The following is a 15,169-nucleotide window of genomic DNA, read 5'->3' as shown; positions in this document are numbered from 1 at the left end:
ACTTCCTCGGAAAAGCCTCGGAATATTCCGAGGAAATTCCGAGGAAAAACAGGTGTTCCTCGGAATTTCCTCGGAATATTCCGAGGCTTTTCCAACGATTCAGGGCTTTGCTTTTAGGGTTTCTGTTTCTTCGGAAAAGCCTCGGAATATTCCGAGGAAATTCCGAGGAACACTTGTTTTTCCTCGGAATTTCCTCGGAATATTCCGAGGCTTTTCCGAGGAAGTAGGGTTTTTAAACCGAAAACAACGTTTTGCGGTTTGAATAACACTTATATAACCCCTATTAAGTGTCTTAGACTGATTATGAAGTCAAAATTTGTTTAAGTGAAACACTTATATAACACTTTTCCGATTGTATGAACGAAATCCCCACAACATAAGAGAAACACTTATACACTTTAATGAACGGTAAAGGGAATACTTACAATTCGTTTTGAAATTTTGTTATTTCATGGTTTATGATCATCTATACAAAGATTCCTCAATGGTATGCATTGCATTTGTATAAGAAATGATATAGGGCAAAAAAATTTGATGTTTTGAAACCCCAAACATGTGTTCCTCGGAATTTCCTCGGAATATTCCGAGGAAATTCCGAGGAACAATATAAATTAATAGAAATACATGCACAGGATATTCTTTTTCCTCGAATTAATGAAATTATTCCGAGGAAATTCCGACGGATATTTAAGTGGCCGTCGGAATTTCCTCGGAATATTTTCATTTAACCGGGCAAACAAGCCGCCAAATATTTCGCGAAAATTGAAATTGAAAATACTGAGGAAATTCCGACGGAAAATATCCGTCGGACCCTAGGTTTTATAAACTCGAAACACACCTTCTTCCCCATTTCTCTCTTCTTCCTCTCCGGCGATCTCTCTCTCCTTCCGGCGTTCTCCACCTTCTCTCGCGACGATATCTCCGGCGAATCCTCTCCATTCCCTTACAAATCATGTAAGGACCTTATCCCACTCTCTTATGTCCTATTTGTTAGGTTCTTAAGTAGATTTGATGATTTTAGAAGTTTTTTGATAGATTTTTGTTAGGGTGATTGGGTAGGATTGTGATTTGTTGTGTAATAGGTTTAGAATTGTGATTTGGTTGTGTTGAATTGATTTAGAATTTTTTTATAAATTTTTTATTATTTTTGTATTTACAAAACGTTTTTCTATATAAATTCGATTTTACAAAACGTTTTTTGTATATAAATTCGATTTTCGGATTTATAAAAGATGATTTCATATTTATAAAAATATTTATATTTATTAAAACTAATTTTGTATTTATAAAACATTTTTTTGATTTATAAACACTATTTTTTATTTTTGTATTTATAAAAACTATTTTTAAATATAAAAAAAGTTTTTTGTATATAAATTCGATTTTTGGATTTATAAAAGATGATTTCATATTTTAAAACTAATTTTGTATTTATAAAATATTTTTTTTGATTTATAAACACTATTTTATTATTTTTTGTATTTATAAAAGCTATTTTGTATTTATAAAAAGATGATTTCATATCTATAAAAATATTTATATCTATAAAACTAATTTTGTATTTATAAAACATTTTTTGATTTATAAACACTATTTTATTATTTTTTTGTATTTATAAAAACTATTTTATTTTTATAAAAAGATGATTTCATATCTATAAAAATATTTATATTTATTAAAACTAATTTTGTATTTATAAAACATTTTTTTATTTATAAACACTATTTTATTATTTTTTGTATTTTAAAAAAAAATATTTTGTATTTATGAAAAGATGATTTCATATTTATAAAAATATTTATATTTATTAAAACTAATTTTGTATTTATAAAACATTTTTTTGATTTATAAACACTATTTTATTATTTTTTGTATTTATAAAAACTATTTTGTATTTATAAAAAGATGATTTCATATTTATAATAATATTTATATTTATTATAACTAATTTTGTATTTATAAAACATTTTTTTTATTTATAAAAACTATTTTATTATTTTTTGTATTTTAAATATGTTTTCTATTTCAATTTTAATTTTATATTTTCGAATTTCAATTAAAAAAATAAATTTATATTTTTTTTTTTAATTTTGGAAATATTCCGAGGAAGTGTATCCCTCGGGATATTCCGACGACATCTTCCTCGGAATATTCCGAGGACTTTCCGACGAACTTGTGGTCCTCGGAATTTCCTCGGAAATTCATTTCCTCAGAATTCCGTCGGAAATTTCCGAGGGATTTCCGAGGAAAAATGAATTTCCGAGGAGTTATTTCCGAGGACTTTTTTCGTCGGTATGTCGTCGGAATAGCGTTATTCCGACGACATACCGACGATTTTTTCCCTCAGTATGTCGCTGTTTTCTTGTAGTGGTTACATAGTTGTTAGATTCGGGTTTATTATGGGCTTCCAACTCAAAACCAATTGGCAATTAGTGGATTGGCCCTAATCCTTTATATATTAATTATTGTCCCATTGATTTTCCAATGTGGGATACATATCCCTTAATACCCTCCTCGAGATGATGGCTCTTATCGGCCAGAAATCTCGGAACTTTAAGACAGTTAACCTGGCTCTGATACCATGTTAGATTCGGGTTTTATTATGGGCTTCCAACTTAAAACCAATTGACAATTAGTAGATTGGCCCTAACCCTTTATATATTACTTAATGTCCCATTGATTTTCCAATGTGGGATACATATCCCTTAATAATAGTCACAAACATAGGCATTGTAAGGATAATACGATTGCTCAAACGCCATTATGTTTCTAAGTTCTATCTCCATGTCATCATCAGCCCGGAAACAAGGTATCTTCAAACAACCAGTTTCAACGTCGAATTTCACCCAAACAGAAAACTCTTCTTCTATAGCCTCGAACTTCACTCCCCTGTTATATAGCTTATCTGCATTATGCATCTTTGCTATGTGTTCGAAACCCCCTACACCATCTTCAGGAAGTGTTTCCACGCGGATACACCTGAACAAATCAGTGAAATGTCTGAACTTGGAGCTCTCTTTGAGTTTCTTCTTCTTGTCTAGTTCGAAGTAGCTGATAACAAGTGTACGCATTGTCTCGCTCGGGTACAGTATTTTGATGATTGGATCAAAGAGTTTTTCCAAGATGAAGTAAGGAAGTTGGTTCTCGAGCAAAATAAGATCCCTTTTGATTGTGTTTTCAAGACAAGGCTCGTCCATCAGAGGATCCCCTATTCTCTCAGGTCCTTTTAAGTTAAACCTTAACATGAGCTCTATTATGAAAATAGAGTCATGCAGTATCATCTCCACAAAGTCTGGAGAGTCAATCCAGGTCGTTGATTCTGAGTAGCTTGCCCTGATCATATCTTCGTCTTCCTTGATTTGTCTTTTGAGTTCTTCAACAACTTTGTTCCCTTCGACCCTTTTTGCGAACTCAACTAGGTAAATCTTCTTATGCGCCTCCGTGTTTAAGTATCCCAATGACTTTGCCTTGGTGATATCTCCTCGAGACTTGAGAGCTTGAGATTTTAAAGAACGGTGAAGCGGTCCAATGAGTACCAGCTGAGGAGTGTATGCTTTTGGGTTTACTTCACGTAGACAGTCTGGTACTCTGTAGATGCAACACAGATCTGGATTTGTAGGAAACCGCCACATCCCAGGAACCGGTTTGCTCAACTCATGGTTTGTGCCCGATTCAAGATCCAACGTTCGGTCCATTTTATTAGGAATGGATGATCCAATCTTTCCTGGAGATTCTGAAGCGTGGCTCGGAACAGGACATGTAGATGAATCCATGGGACAGGAGAAAGACTAGTTGCTGTAAAAAAATGTCAACTTATAAAGAAAGATGGAGAAGAATGAAATGATGTTTATCTTATATAGGGCATCAATTACATGCACTGCATTCGGATAATATAAGAACGAAACCGATTCCAAAACCGCAACTATGTCACAAATTGGTTTAAATATACATTACTTTAGTAGATTCGTAAATGAAATGAACTTAAAAATCGTTAACCCTGTTGGTGGTGCCCATGTGGGTTCGACATCAGTTAATTAATTATGGCATTCAATTTGAAATGTTATTAATTGCCTTAACGAGGAAGGCATTAGATGCAGCTTTCAAAAAACTACATTTCACGACTGGTATCATTTGCAAGAAAAAGGTCATGTATATAGAATTTTATTTCTTGTCTAATATTTTTTTAAAAGAAAATTACAAAGATATGTTGGTAATTGCTTTCTGATCTTTGTTATTAAATACTATGTATACTACTAACTTTGTGCTTATTATAATTTCATAACAGCTTACCTTCTCTGGTTCTGTGCTTTCATTTCTTGTGTATGTAAAAATTCTATTTGACACGTTTTGAGTAAACACAGCGGATGCCAAAAGCGAAAGACAGAAGTCCATTATTGGTTTCCACAGAATCAAACTATCAATCATATTAAAATGCACAATGTTAATTAGGTTTTTTAATTGTAGCTATAATTATATTTGTGGATGTTTTATTGGATAACTAGGTGTCTGCAGTTTGATTAAAAAAAACTAGGGTGTCTGCCAGGTAAGCCAAGGGTGTGGCACCCTAGTTTCTCTTCTTCTTTATTTAGATAATCAAAATTTATTCATATATCCTAATCTTTAGATTTTGTTATATGATGTATCACATACTAAATAATTTTTTTGTTTTGTTCTTGTATTCGAGATCGGAGATTCAACTGGTTAATTCTCTGGAAGTCTGTTTATCTTTGCCATATGCTAAACATACCGGGTTGTTCGCAATAGGAGTTAAATATTCCTATCGCCTGGTTACACAAACAAATATATTTGAAATGGTACATTTTAAATCTGGAGTGCTTAGCACCTTTCCAAGTCCGCCGTAGCACTAGAATGTGTGATTAAATTTTTTTTGTGGATGTTGACTTAAAATTGTAAGTTAACTTAACGTTTATTGCTCAGCTAGAAAAGTTTCCAATTTTCACTTGAAACAATTCAGCAATTACAAAACACGTAAACACAGGCTTTTTTAGGGAGTGCAAAATCACGTAAACGTTGCATAAGATGTGCATGCAAATCGTTACCCCACGCGGTGAGTGAGCAGACTAAAAGATTGAATACAGCGATGGGCTCACAAAAAATGGGCTTACTTCTTGCGCTAGTAAAAATACGAGGGTATTTTAGTAATATGCTAAATTCAAAAATTGGAGAGAAACTTGGAGAGTGGGTGATAACCGCCTCCAACCGTCACTACAAGAAACTTCCGCAGACAGCACAACACAACACGACTTACCAAACAAAAACATGGAAGCGGTTAAGAAGGAAGAGATGAAGAAAGGGCCATGGAAAGCCGAGGAAGACGAAGTGCTCATCAACCATGTGAACAGATACGGTCCACGTGACTGGAGCTCCATTCGATCCAAAGGTCTTCTTCAACGCACCGGCAAGTCATGCCGTCTCCGTTGGGTCAACAAACTCCGTCCCAATCTCAAAAGGTATATAACTTTTTTCCCTCCCCTCTTGTCCTCTTCTTATTTTGTATTAGAGCTTGAGCTCAAGATGAAGAAGATGAGTTTGTTACGATTAGAAAGTGGAAAAATGTATATTATCTTCTTATCCGTTACAGTGTATTGTACATGTATTTATACTAACATACTATCCGGTCTATACAAGTAAACCACCGGTTCAATCTTACTATCATCATAACCAGTCTTATACTCTAATACCCCCCCCTCAAGATGGAAGACACAAGCTGTGGATACCAATCTTGCTCAGTAATGACTTGAATAGAGCAGGTTGGACCGCCTTGGTTAAAATGTCAGCTAGCTGTAGTGCAGAATGAACATGAAGAGTCTTCAAAAAACCACTCTGTAGCTTCTCTCGAACCACATGGCAGTCGATCTCAACATGTTTTGTCCGCTCATGATAGACAGGATTCGACGCGATGTATAGTGCAGACTGATTATCACAAAAGAGAGTTGCAGGAACAGAGGGAGAGCAATGCATCTCAGTCAATATCGCAGTTAACCAGACAAGTTCACAAGTAGCATCGGCCATGGCTCTGTACTCTGCTTCAGAGCTGCTCCTTGACACAGTAGGTTGCTTCTTGGATCGCCAAGAAATCAAAGAATCACCAAGGAAGACACAGTAACCAGTAATTGATTGTCGTGAATCAGGACAAGCTGCCCAGTCTGCATCCGAGTAAGCAGTAAGCTTCAGTGGAGATGTTGTTGAGTAAAAAAGTCCTTGACCTGGATCATTCTTCAAATAACGAAGAACACGAAATGCAGCTTGAAGATGAGCATCAGTAGGAGCAGACATGTACTGGCTCAACTTATGAACTGCATATGTGATATCCGGTTGCGTATGTGTCAAATACAACAACCTGCCCACAAGTCTTCTATATATAGAAGCATCAGGAAGACGAATACCAGTTGTTGTCGATAGCTTGAGGTTAGGTTCCATAGGAACCGAAAGAGGCTTACAACCCAATAGACCAGCCTCCTCAAGCAACTCAAGAGTATACTTGCGTTGATTCAAAGAAATCCCAGTCTTGTTTCTAGCAATCTCAAAGCCCAAAAAGTACTTTGCTGGACCAAGATCTCTTAACTTGAAAGCAGACTGCAGAACCTCTTTGAATTGAGTAATAGCCAAATCATCATTCCCCACAATGAGAATGTCGTCGACATACACAAGAACTGCCAAAAACACCTTGTTAACATACTTGATGAACAAGGAATGATCCGAGTGTGTTCGTGTAAACCCATCTCCAAGAATTACACTTGATAACTTCTGGTTCCATTGGCGAGACGCCTGTTTGAGCCCATAGAGAGACTTATGGAGCTTGCAGACAGAATTTGGAGGACATTTCTGGCCTGTTAAATCTTCATAACCTTCAGGCAAACGCATATATATCTCTTCATCTAGATCTCCATTGAGAAATGCATTACTGATATCTAGCTGTGTTATCGACCAATCTTTTGCAGCAGCGAGACTCAGAAGTAAACGCAGAGTGCCAATCTTGGCAACAGGTGAGAAAGTGTCCAAGTAATCAAGGCCCTCTAACTGTGTATAGCCTTTCGCAACAAGCCGGGACTTGTGTCTCTCAATCGTGCCATCAGGGTTGTATTTGATCGTGTGAACCCACTTACAACCAACAGGATGTTTCCCTGGGGGTAGATCACAGACTGTCCAAGTACCAGTATCTTCAAGAGAACCCATCTCAGATTTCATAGCTCGTTTGAACTCATCAGACAGAACAGCTTCAGCATATGTTTTGGGTAATTTGTGGGTAGTGATAGAAAGGATAAAATTTCTGTGGTCTGGATCAAACTTATCATAACAAAGGAATGAAGAGATAGGATATGAAGTAGTATGATTAGAATGCACAGGAATCTCAGAAGAATGATCTAACAAATAACAATGATACTTGTCAAGATATGCAGGTGCTTTAGTCTGCCTTTTTGACCTTGTCTCAGTCCTAGAAACTCCTGATGGTACTAATGGGACAGAGGAAGAACTAGGAATAGAAGAATTGCAAGGAGTAGAGTTAGGACGAGAGACATGAGGTGCTACAGAGTTAGGTAAATCATGAGAGACAGAAGATTGTAAAGGAGATGAATGAGGAACATGAGGCGTAGATGGAGAAGAAAACATTGTATTTTGATCAACGAAAACCGAAGATGGAACCTCAGATCCTAAATCAAAGAAGGCAGGAAAAGATGAATCTGGAACAGGCATAGGTAACACATCTTGATCAAACAAAGAATTCTCAGCATCTAGATTAGTAGAGTCTTTTGCAAATGGAAAAGATGATTCATGAAAAACTACATTTCTAGAAATGATGATTTTGTTAGTCGTTGTATCAAGAATCCTATAACCTTTGTACCCATGTGGATAACCAAGGAAAACACCTGGATTAGCTCGAGGAGAAAACTTATTACGATCTTTTTGTAGTGTAGATGTATAGCATAAGCAGCCAAAGACACGTAAATGATCATAAGAAGGAACTTTATGTATTAAAAGTTCAAAAGGCGATTTGTTTTGTAACACAGGAGAAGGAGTCCGATTTATTAAGTATATAGCTGTTTGAATGCATTCTCCCCAATAGATCAAAGGAACTTTAGATTGAAAAAGTAAAGCTCTAGCTACATTTAAGATGTGTTGATGTTTCCTTTCGACAACTGAGTTTTGTTGAGGAGTGTAAGGGCAAGAAAAGTAGTGTTCAATCCCATTCTCTTTTAGAAGATCTGTGAAAGCTAATTCTGGTGCATTATCTGATCTAATGGCTTTGATCTTAGAGTTATATTGAGTATGAATCAGTTGTAAAAACTCAGGAAAAACAATTGAAACAGAACTTTTATTTTTAAGCAAGTAGACCCAAGTCACTCTAGTACAATCGTCAACAATTGTAAAGAAATATTTGTATCCTTCATGAGTTGGAACTTGAAAAGGACCCCAAACATCAAGGTGAACCAAATCAAATGGTGAATTCGAAAGCTGAGGATTTGAAGGAAAAGACATACGTTTTTGTTTAGCTAGGGGACAAACGTGACAAAGACTATCATGATTATCTTTACAATGTGATAAACGAAGAAGTTTTGAAAGAATTTGAAGTTTGCTGAAAGAAGGATGTCCGAGTCTTTGATGCCAAACGTGAGGATTGTTTTGTAAAACCGAAAGTGCTTCAAACTGAGAAGAAGAACAATGAGTGTCCAGGACATACAGATTGCTTTGGAGGTTACCCTTCCCAATCATGAAGTCCTGAATATGCTCCTGACCAATAAAAGGATTTTCAGAAAAAATGTAGCACGAGTTCGAAGAAAACAGAACAGAGATAGTGCTATTCCAAGTGAGGGCACTAATGCTAAGAAGGTTGAACTTAAATTCTGAAATATACAAAACGTTAGTGAGAGTTAGTTTTGGAGAAAGAATGATCGTGCCAGAAATCGTGACAGGGATTCTACTACCATCAGGGAGAGTCACAACAGTATCACTAATGGTTTGTATACTATGAAACAAGGTCAAATCAGCACAAACATGACAGCTAGCACCCGTATCAATAATCCAAGCAGCATGCGTATAAGTAAGGCCATTCTTTATTCCCGCAGAAATAAAATGAGAAGGAATATGTGTACCTGATGGTGGGGATGAAGATGTGTGAGGTAAGAGGTGAGGTTGCGGTTTAGGTGAAGAAGTTGTTCCATCTGCGAGACAAATTGTGCTGCCAGAAATCTGAGAGAGCTGATCATTGATAGGGTTGTTCAAGACGTTTAGAAGCTGATGAACTTGTGCAGACGTGACTGTCCCCAAACAAACACCTTGTTGATTGTGTAATGAAATACCACCCGTATCCTGAACTACCATGTTAGCGACGTTCTCTTGCCGGGGAGGATTATTCGACGGTTTAGAAGTCTGACCCCTGGCAGTGTAGTTCGGCGACTGCTTATAGCCTTGAGGATAGCCATGAAGCTTGTAGCAGCGTTGAATAGTGTGACCAGCAATTCCACAGTGAGAGCATATAGGGCGATTCTTGTTCCTTGCATAACCAGCATTATACGCAGCAACAACATTATCATCAGGAGTTGTGTTCTGAGAAACACTGAAAGCAACATTACTAGTACTCTTCATGGAACGTTGCCTCTCTTCCTGTGACACCAAGTTGAATACTTTAGCAATGTTTGGACGAGGCTCCATCATAAGAATCTGTCCTCTTGTCGCTGTAAAAGTATCATTCAAGCCGGTGAGAAACTTCAGAATCTTATCTTGCTCATCACGTTGTAGGATTCGTTTGAGACTGGAACAGTCTGGACGATTACAGCAGCATGTGTATGGACTCTCATGATTCTTCAGCTCTTCCCACAACTGCTTCAGTTTGGTGTAGTAGTCACTCACACTTTGTGAGCCTTGAACTTCAGCAAAGATCTGTTGTTTAATGTCAGCATTCCTTGGTCCATCACTCTGCTTAAACTGATCATGGATGTCAAGCCACATTTGACGAGCTGTATCGAGATACATAATACTCTTTGCTATAGACTTCTCAACGGCATTGACAATCCATGTACACACAATGTTGTTGCATCTTGACCAAGATGCAAAGTGCGGATGATCATCACGCAATTCCGGAAAAGTTCCATCAACAAAAACAGCTTTGTTCCGAGCTCCTAACGCCATAAGCATAGATCTACGCCAAGTATTGAAATTGCCTAAACCAGCTAGCTTCTCAGAGACAAGAGCAATACCAGCATGATCAGCATGATGAACATAGAGAGGATTGGAGTTCGGATCTTGAATAGACGCCGTAGGCTCCGAACGAGGCACCGTCGTGTGAGGATTCGACGCCGACGTCGGAGTATTGTTGACAGCATTCGCATAAGAGATCGGCATGGTGAACAAAAGAAGAATCGGAGATCAAGATTCCGAGATCACCAAGCAACGATCAACGAACGAGAATCACTAAAAAAGTGAAAGAAGAAGCGCAAACACCACCGAGAAGAAGTGATAGAGCGCAAAGAAGGCGAAGAACAGCGAGTCGATGAAGATGATAACGGAAAACGAGAGACTCATGACATCAATCGAAGCGGAATCGAAGAAGACGAAGCTCAGATCGAAGAAGACGAAGCTCAGATCGAAGAAGACGAAGCGAGAAACGCGAGTATCATGGCTCTGATACCATATTAGAGCTTGAGCTCAAGATGAAGAAGATGAGTTTGTTACGATTAGAAAGTGGAAAAATGTATATTATCTTCTTATCCGTTACAGTGTATTGTACATGTATTTATACTAACATACTATCCGGTCTATACAAGTAAACCACCGGTTCAATCTTACTATCATCATAACCAGTCTTATACTCTAATATTTTGCTTAAGCGTTAGGTGTTTCTTTAGTGGGTGTAAGTTCTCTGCGGAGGAAGAGAGGACTGTGATTGAGTTGCAGGCGGAGTTTGGGAACAAATGGGCGAGAATCGCTACGTATTTACGGGGAAGAACTGATAACGATGTGAAGAACTTTTGGAGTAGCAGAGTAAAGAGACTCGCTAGGATTCTCCATAACTCTTCTGATGCATCGACTTCTCCCAAACCACCTTCTCGTCGGAACAAAGGCCAAAACGTTAAACCAATCCAATGCTTCTATCCCCCTCAGGTATATTATGTTTTAAAATAATAAAATATATATTTTTTAATTATTATTATTATAAAGGATTTTTTCAGTTTGTCTGTGTGTGTGTGTTTCAGTTTCAGAGTTTTGGTTTGGTTGAGGAAGAGGTGACTACAGCTTCTTCTTCATCTTCCAAGATTCTTCCTTACTCATCATCAGACCAAGTTGATGAAGCCTTGAGGTTGTCTGAATCGGGTATCAAGTTAGAACATCAGCCATTCTCTTTTGGGACTGATCCTCTCATGTCTGAGCCGCATATTGCTAATCAGCAAGCGACCATCCCTTTCTATCCAGAGAGCAGAGAGCTTTTGGCTAGACTCGACAACCCTTATTACTACGATATCCTCGGACCGGCTGGTTGTTCTGAGACGTTGTTCGCTCTCCCTCAGCCGTTTTTTGAGTTGCCTCCTGCAGAGAGAAGATGTAGACATGTTTCAAAGGATGATGAAGAAGAAGAAGCTGATGTTTTCTTAGATGATTTCCCGGCTGACATGTTTGATCAAGTTGACGATCCAAATCAGAGTCCTTAGATTGTTGTTGTTGTTGTTTGTTTCTGTTAGATTGCTTCCCTCCTGCATGTGTGTGTTTAGGTCTAATTTAACGGAGACTCTAACTAGCTTTGTTTTTAGATGTGCTTCACAAGCAACACTCTTAACTACTTTGACATGTAACGACAATCCTCGTTTCTCTGTTAATGTTCTTTTGTTGGCAGAAGAAATGTAATATCTTATTTGACTGAATCAAACTTTATAAATATATTTCATAGTTCATACAAAAGCAACTCAAATACAACTAAATAGTACTTTAACTGGCAGTTGACTAAACCGGTGTTGGGATCATACATGATCATGACTAAACTTGATTCCAGCTTGACCATGACTCAATACCACTTCACACATGGTACTGCTGTGGTTTTCAACGAATGGTACTTGATTCCAGCTTGACCAATCACTTCAAAGTCTCCAGCTTTAGTAGACCCTTCTTGACTCAAGACCTGTCTTCTCAGTTCAGCACAAGCACAATACTCTACCTCGTACACAGCTACGTCTTTATAGGTTGCAAATGTAGTCCTAACTCCTTCCCCTGCACATAGAGGTTCTTACAAGTCAAACACATTTGAACATTTGATTAACGAAAGGGATTATCAAAGACAGTTGCTGCTGGATACTGAAACCTTGAGAGAGAAAAAAAAAGAAAAGAAAAGAAAAAGATGTTCTTTCTAGAGAAGCAGAGATTTTTTACATAACCAAGAATGCCTTGCTTACCGTGAGTGACTAAGAGCAAGTTCTCTGAAGGGTACTTATCAGCAAGAGTCTTCACCAAACCAAGAAACCGTTCTGTGCATTCTTCTACAGTCTCTTCCCATTGTGGCATCTGAACACAGCCAACATGACACACTCAGCAGAAGATCGTCAAGTTTATATACTCAAATTGCTTCCAAAAAAAACAACATACAGAAACAGAACAAAGACAAGGTCTAGAGAGATTGATTACCTCTTTATAAACAGGATCTACGTCACGATCCACCATTCCCTCAGGAAACATAGCTTCAAGATCTGAAATCTTAAAATCGAATTTTCCATCTTTTGGAGCAACCTTAGGCCTAATAGCCATACTGTTCAGCATCTCACTCAAACCAAACTCGATAGACACCTGAAGCAGACAAGAACCAACCACCATTACATACATCACAACCCTTATTAAGACAGTCAAGATTGGTCCTGAGATTTTGAGGGCTATATGAAATTTAGTATAAAAAATTATTCCTAAGACTCTGGGGACCACAGACCGTTGTCTATGTTCATGACCTTCCCTGAAGAGAGTCATGGTTCAAGAGTTATAGACTGAAAATGATCAGAATCTTGACCTTGAGCTTAGATTTATCGATGGAAATAACGTCTTTAGACGACGTAGCGTGAGGGTTTAAGTCAACGGCGGAGAGAGCGGCGATAACTTCTGAAGCGGTCTGAACGCAGCGGATGAAAGGAGAGACAAACACCCTGTGGATAGGAAACTGGATCTGAGATCGGATCCGTTGACCAGTTTGAAACGCACGAACCAAACCATCCTGAACGAGAGGAGGGTCCCAAGGTCTCGAAGCTGTATCGGGCCAGAGTGGGTTGATCCTGTCAATGCGATCACCGTGACGCAGCATCAAGATGTTTTGGTAGCCATCGGTGGTGTTCAAATCAGCAGACGACTCCATTGTTGCTCTGATAGTGGTTGGTGGCGTGCCCTTTGGGAGTACGTTGGAAGTAATATATATAGTACACATGACGTAAAGAATTAAAACATGTGTTTCATCAAATATTATTAATATTTTAAAATATATTTAAATCATAGAACCAGATTTTTAAAGAAAAAAAGACCAAAATAGCACTAAATCAAGTTTTTGTTCCCAAACTAGCACTCAAGGCCAAAAGTCACAAAAAAAAAGCACTCAAGGGGTGAGGTTTAGGGTTTAGAATTTAGGTTTAGGTTTTAGGGTTTAGAGTTGAGAAGTGAGGTTTTGGGGATAAGATTTCAAATTTTGAAAAATAAAAAAATTTAAATTTTTCAAAAGATAAAATGCTATTTTGGTCATTTTAGTTTTTGAGTGTTATTTTTGTGATATAAACTTAGAAATGTACTATTTTGGAGATTTGCCCATTTTTAAATTACAAAAAACGTTAGCAGCTGATAGTAATTACTTCAGCCAAACTATAATATGTCTTAATATCCATCAATCTTGTTGAAGATAATAAAGGTAAACAACTATCTTTACAACCTTTATATAAAAGTTGTTTTTTTTTTCATTCAACATATCAAAAAATCTACTAGAGCATTCAGTTCTTCCTCCTCTATAATAATCATTTACCATCTGCTCAGTACTTACACCATAATCTACATCCGTATTTTGTTCTTCTAACCTATCAACATGCTGAGATTCGTTAATACTAGCATATTCATAACTGTTTTCCCATGAAAATACCAAACCTTATAATTTCGTGTACACCCTTTCATATATAAATGAGTCCAAACATCTCATTCATTTATAACCATACTATTATTGCAGGAAGAGTAGAGACATCTTATCATACTGGTATTTACTTCCGGTTGTTGTTGAGCAAGCCTCATGAATACCTTCTATGTATTCTTCCGTAAGCAAATTGGTATTTGGATCCAAATGAGGTTTATCCATCCACAAACGAAAATAATTTCCAGAAGACATGATTTTTTTTTGGATTTGTAGTGAGTGAAGAGAGTGAATAGAGAATGAAAAGTGAATGAAGTGAATGAGAGGAGCTCGTATTTATAAAAAAAAGTTGCCGACATTCCGACAGATTCCCGATGATATTCCAACGGAATAAATTAATTTTCATTGGAATTCCGTCGGACGGATCAAAGCACAAAATAACTATAAACGGTCATATATTTCGTTGGAATTCCATCGGAAATTTAAGGAGCGGTCGTCAGAAAGTCGTCAAATTTTTTTTTTAAGTATTAGCAACGGTCAAAAGTTTCGTCGGAAATGAGTCAAAATTTTCGACAATTTTCCCATAATGGTTAACAATTCAAACCATTTAAAATGATCGCATAATGGTTATATATTTCCGTCGCTATTTCTCAGACTTGCATCAAAAATTTCTGACAATCTTTCCTTCGTCGGAAAGACGTCGGAATGTTCCTACGAAATACCGACGAATGGTTATATTGCTGTCGGAATTCGATCAGAATTCGATCAGAATTGACAATTGGACAATTGTCGGTATTTCGTCGGAATTCGATCAGAATTGTCCGAGTTTATTGCTGTCGGAACTTCCGTCAGAATTGACCTTGTTTTCTTGTAGTGTAATTTAAATTACAAATTAGATGCAGACTTGTTTCAAAGGAGGAGGAAGCTGATGTTTTCTTGGATGATTTCCCGGCTGACATGTTTGATCAAGTTGATGATTCAGTTCGAAGTTCTTAAGACTGTTGTTGTTTCTATTATTTCCCACTGCATGTGTGTGTTTAGGTCTAATTGACGCAGACTCTAACTAGCTTTGCTTTT

At 37.2% G+C, this 15,169-nt stretch overlaps 3 protein-coding genes across 3 annotated transcripts; 1 reads left to right on the top strand and 2 right to left on the bottom strand.

The window, feature by feature from the left end:
* Nucleotides 1–2,705: 2,705 nt before the first annotated feature.
* On the bottom strand, nt 2,706–3,773 carry LOC125576163 (UPF0481 protein At3g47200-like). Its single transcript, XM_048735567.1, has one exon. The coding sequence runs from the start codon at nt 3,771–3,773 to the stop codon at nt 2,706–2,708; it is 1,068 nt and encodes a 355-aa protein (XP_048591524.1).
* Nucleotides 3,774–5,174: 1,401 nt separating this feature from the next.
* Nucleotides 5,175–11,745, top strand: LOC106355610 (transcription factor DUO1-like). The gene is made up of 3 exons (XM_048735671.1): nt 5,175–5,471; nt 10,866–11,121; nt 11,220–11,745. The coding sequence occupies exons 1-3, from the start codon at nt 5,281–5,283 to the stop codon at nt 11,664–11,666; spliced, it is 894 nt and encodes a 297-aa protein (XP_048591628.1). The 5' UTR covers nt 5,175–5,280; the 3' UTR covers nt 11,667–11,745.
* Nucleotides 11,746–11,866: 121 nt separating this feature from the next.
* LOC106353116 lies at nt 11,867–13,411 on the bottom strand. The gene is made up of 4 exons (XM_048735566.1): nt 13,004–13,411; nt 12,631–12,789; nt 12,402–12,510; nt 11,867–12,219 (listed from the first exon to the last, which is right to left on the bottom strand). Exons 1-4 carry the CDS (start codon nt 13,409–13,411, stop codon nt 12,017–12,019), a joined length of 879 nt encoding a protein of 292 aa, XP_048591523.1. The 3' UTR covers nt 11,867–12,016.
* Between the last annotated feature and the right edge of the window lie 1,758 nt (nt 13,412–15,169).

This window comes from Brassica napus, chromosome A7, assembly GCF_020379485.1.
Source record: "Brassica napus cultivar Da-Ae chromosome A7, Da-Ae, whole genome shotgun sequence".
In the NCBI taxonomy this organism is placed as follows: Eukaryota; Viridiplantae; Streptophyta; class Magnoliopsida; order Brassicales; family Brassicaceae; genus Brassica; species Brassica napus.
This window is presented reverse-complemented; position numbering and strand designations above follow the sequence as displayed.

Coding starts and splice junctions, on each gene's coding strand:
- LOC125576163 (XM_048735567.1), bottom strand. CDS start 3,773: ATGGATTCATCTACATGTCCTGTTCCGAGCCACGCTTCAGAATCTCCA.
- LOC106355610 (XM_048735671.1), top strand. CDS start 5,281: ATGGAAGCGGTTAAGAAGGAAGAGATGAAGAAAGGGCCATGGAAAGCC. Junction 5,472..10,865: donor CTCCGTCCCAATCTCAAAAG/GTATATAACTTT, acceptor GTGTTTCTTTAG/TGGGTGTAAGTTCTCTGCGG. Junction 11,122..11,219: donor AATGCTTCTATCCCCCTCAG/GTATATTATGTT, acceptor TTTCAGTTTCAG/AGTTTTGGTTTGGTTGAGGA.
- LOC106353116 (XM_048735566.1), bottom strand. CDS start 13,411: ATGTGTACTATATATATTACTTCCAACGTACTCCCAAAGGGCACGCCA. Junction 12,790..13,003: donor TCGATAAATCTAAGCTCAAG/GTCAAGATTCTG, acceptor TGTCTGCTTCAG/GTGTCTATCGAGTTTGGTTT. Junction 12,511..12,630: donor TAGATCCTGTTTATAAAGAG/GTAATCAATCTC, acceptor GGCTGTGTTCAG/ATGCCACAATGGGAAGAGAC.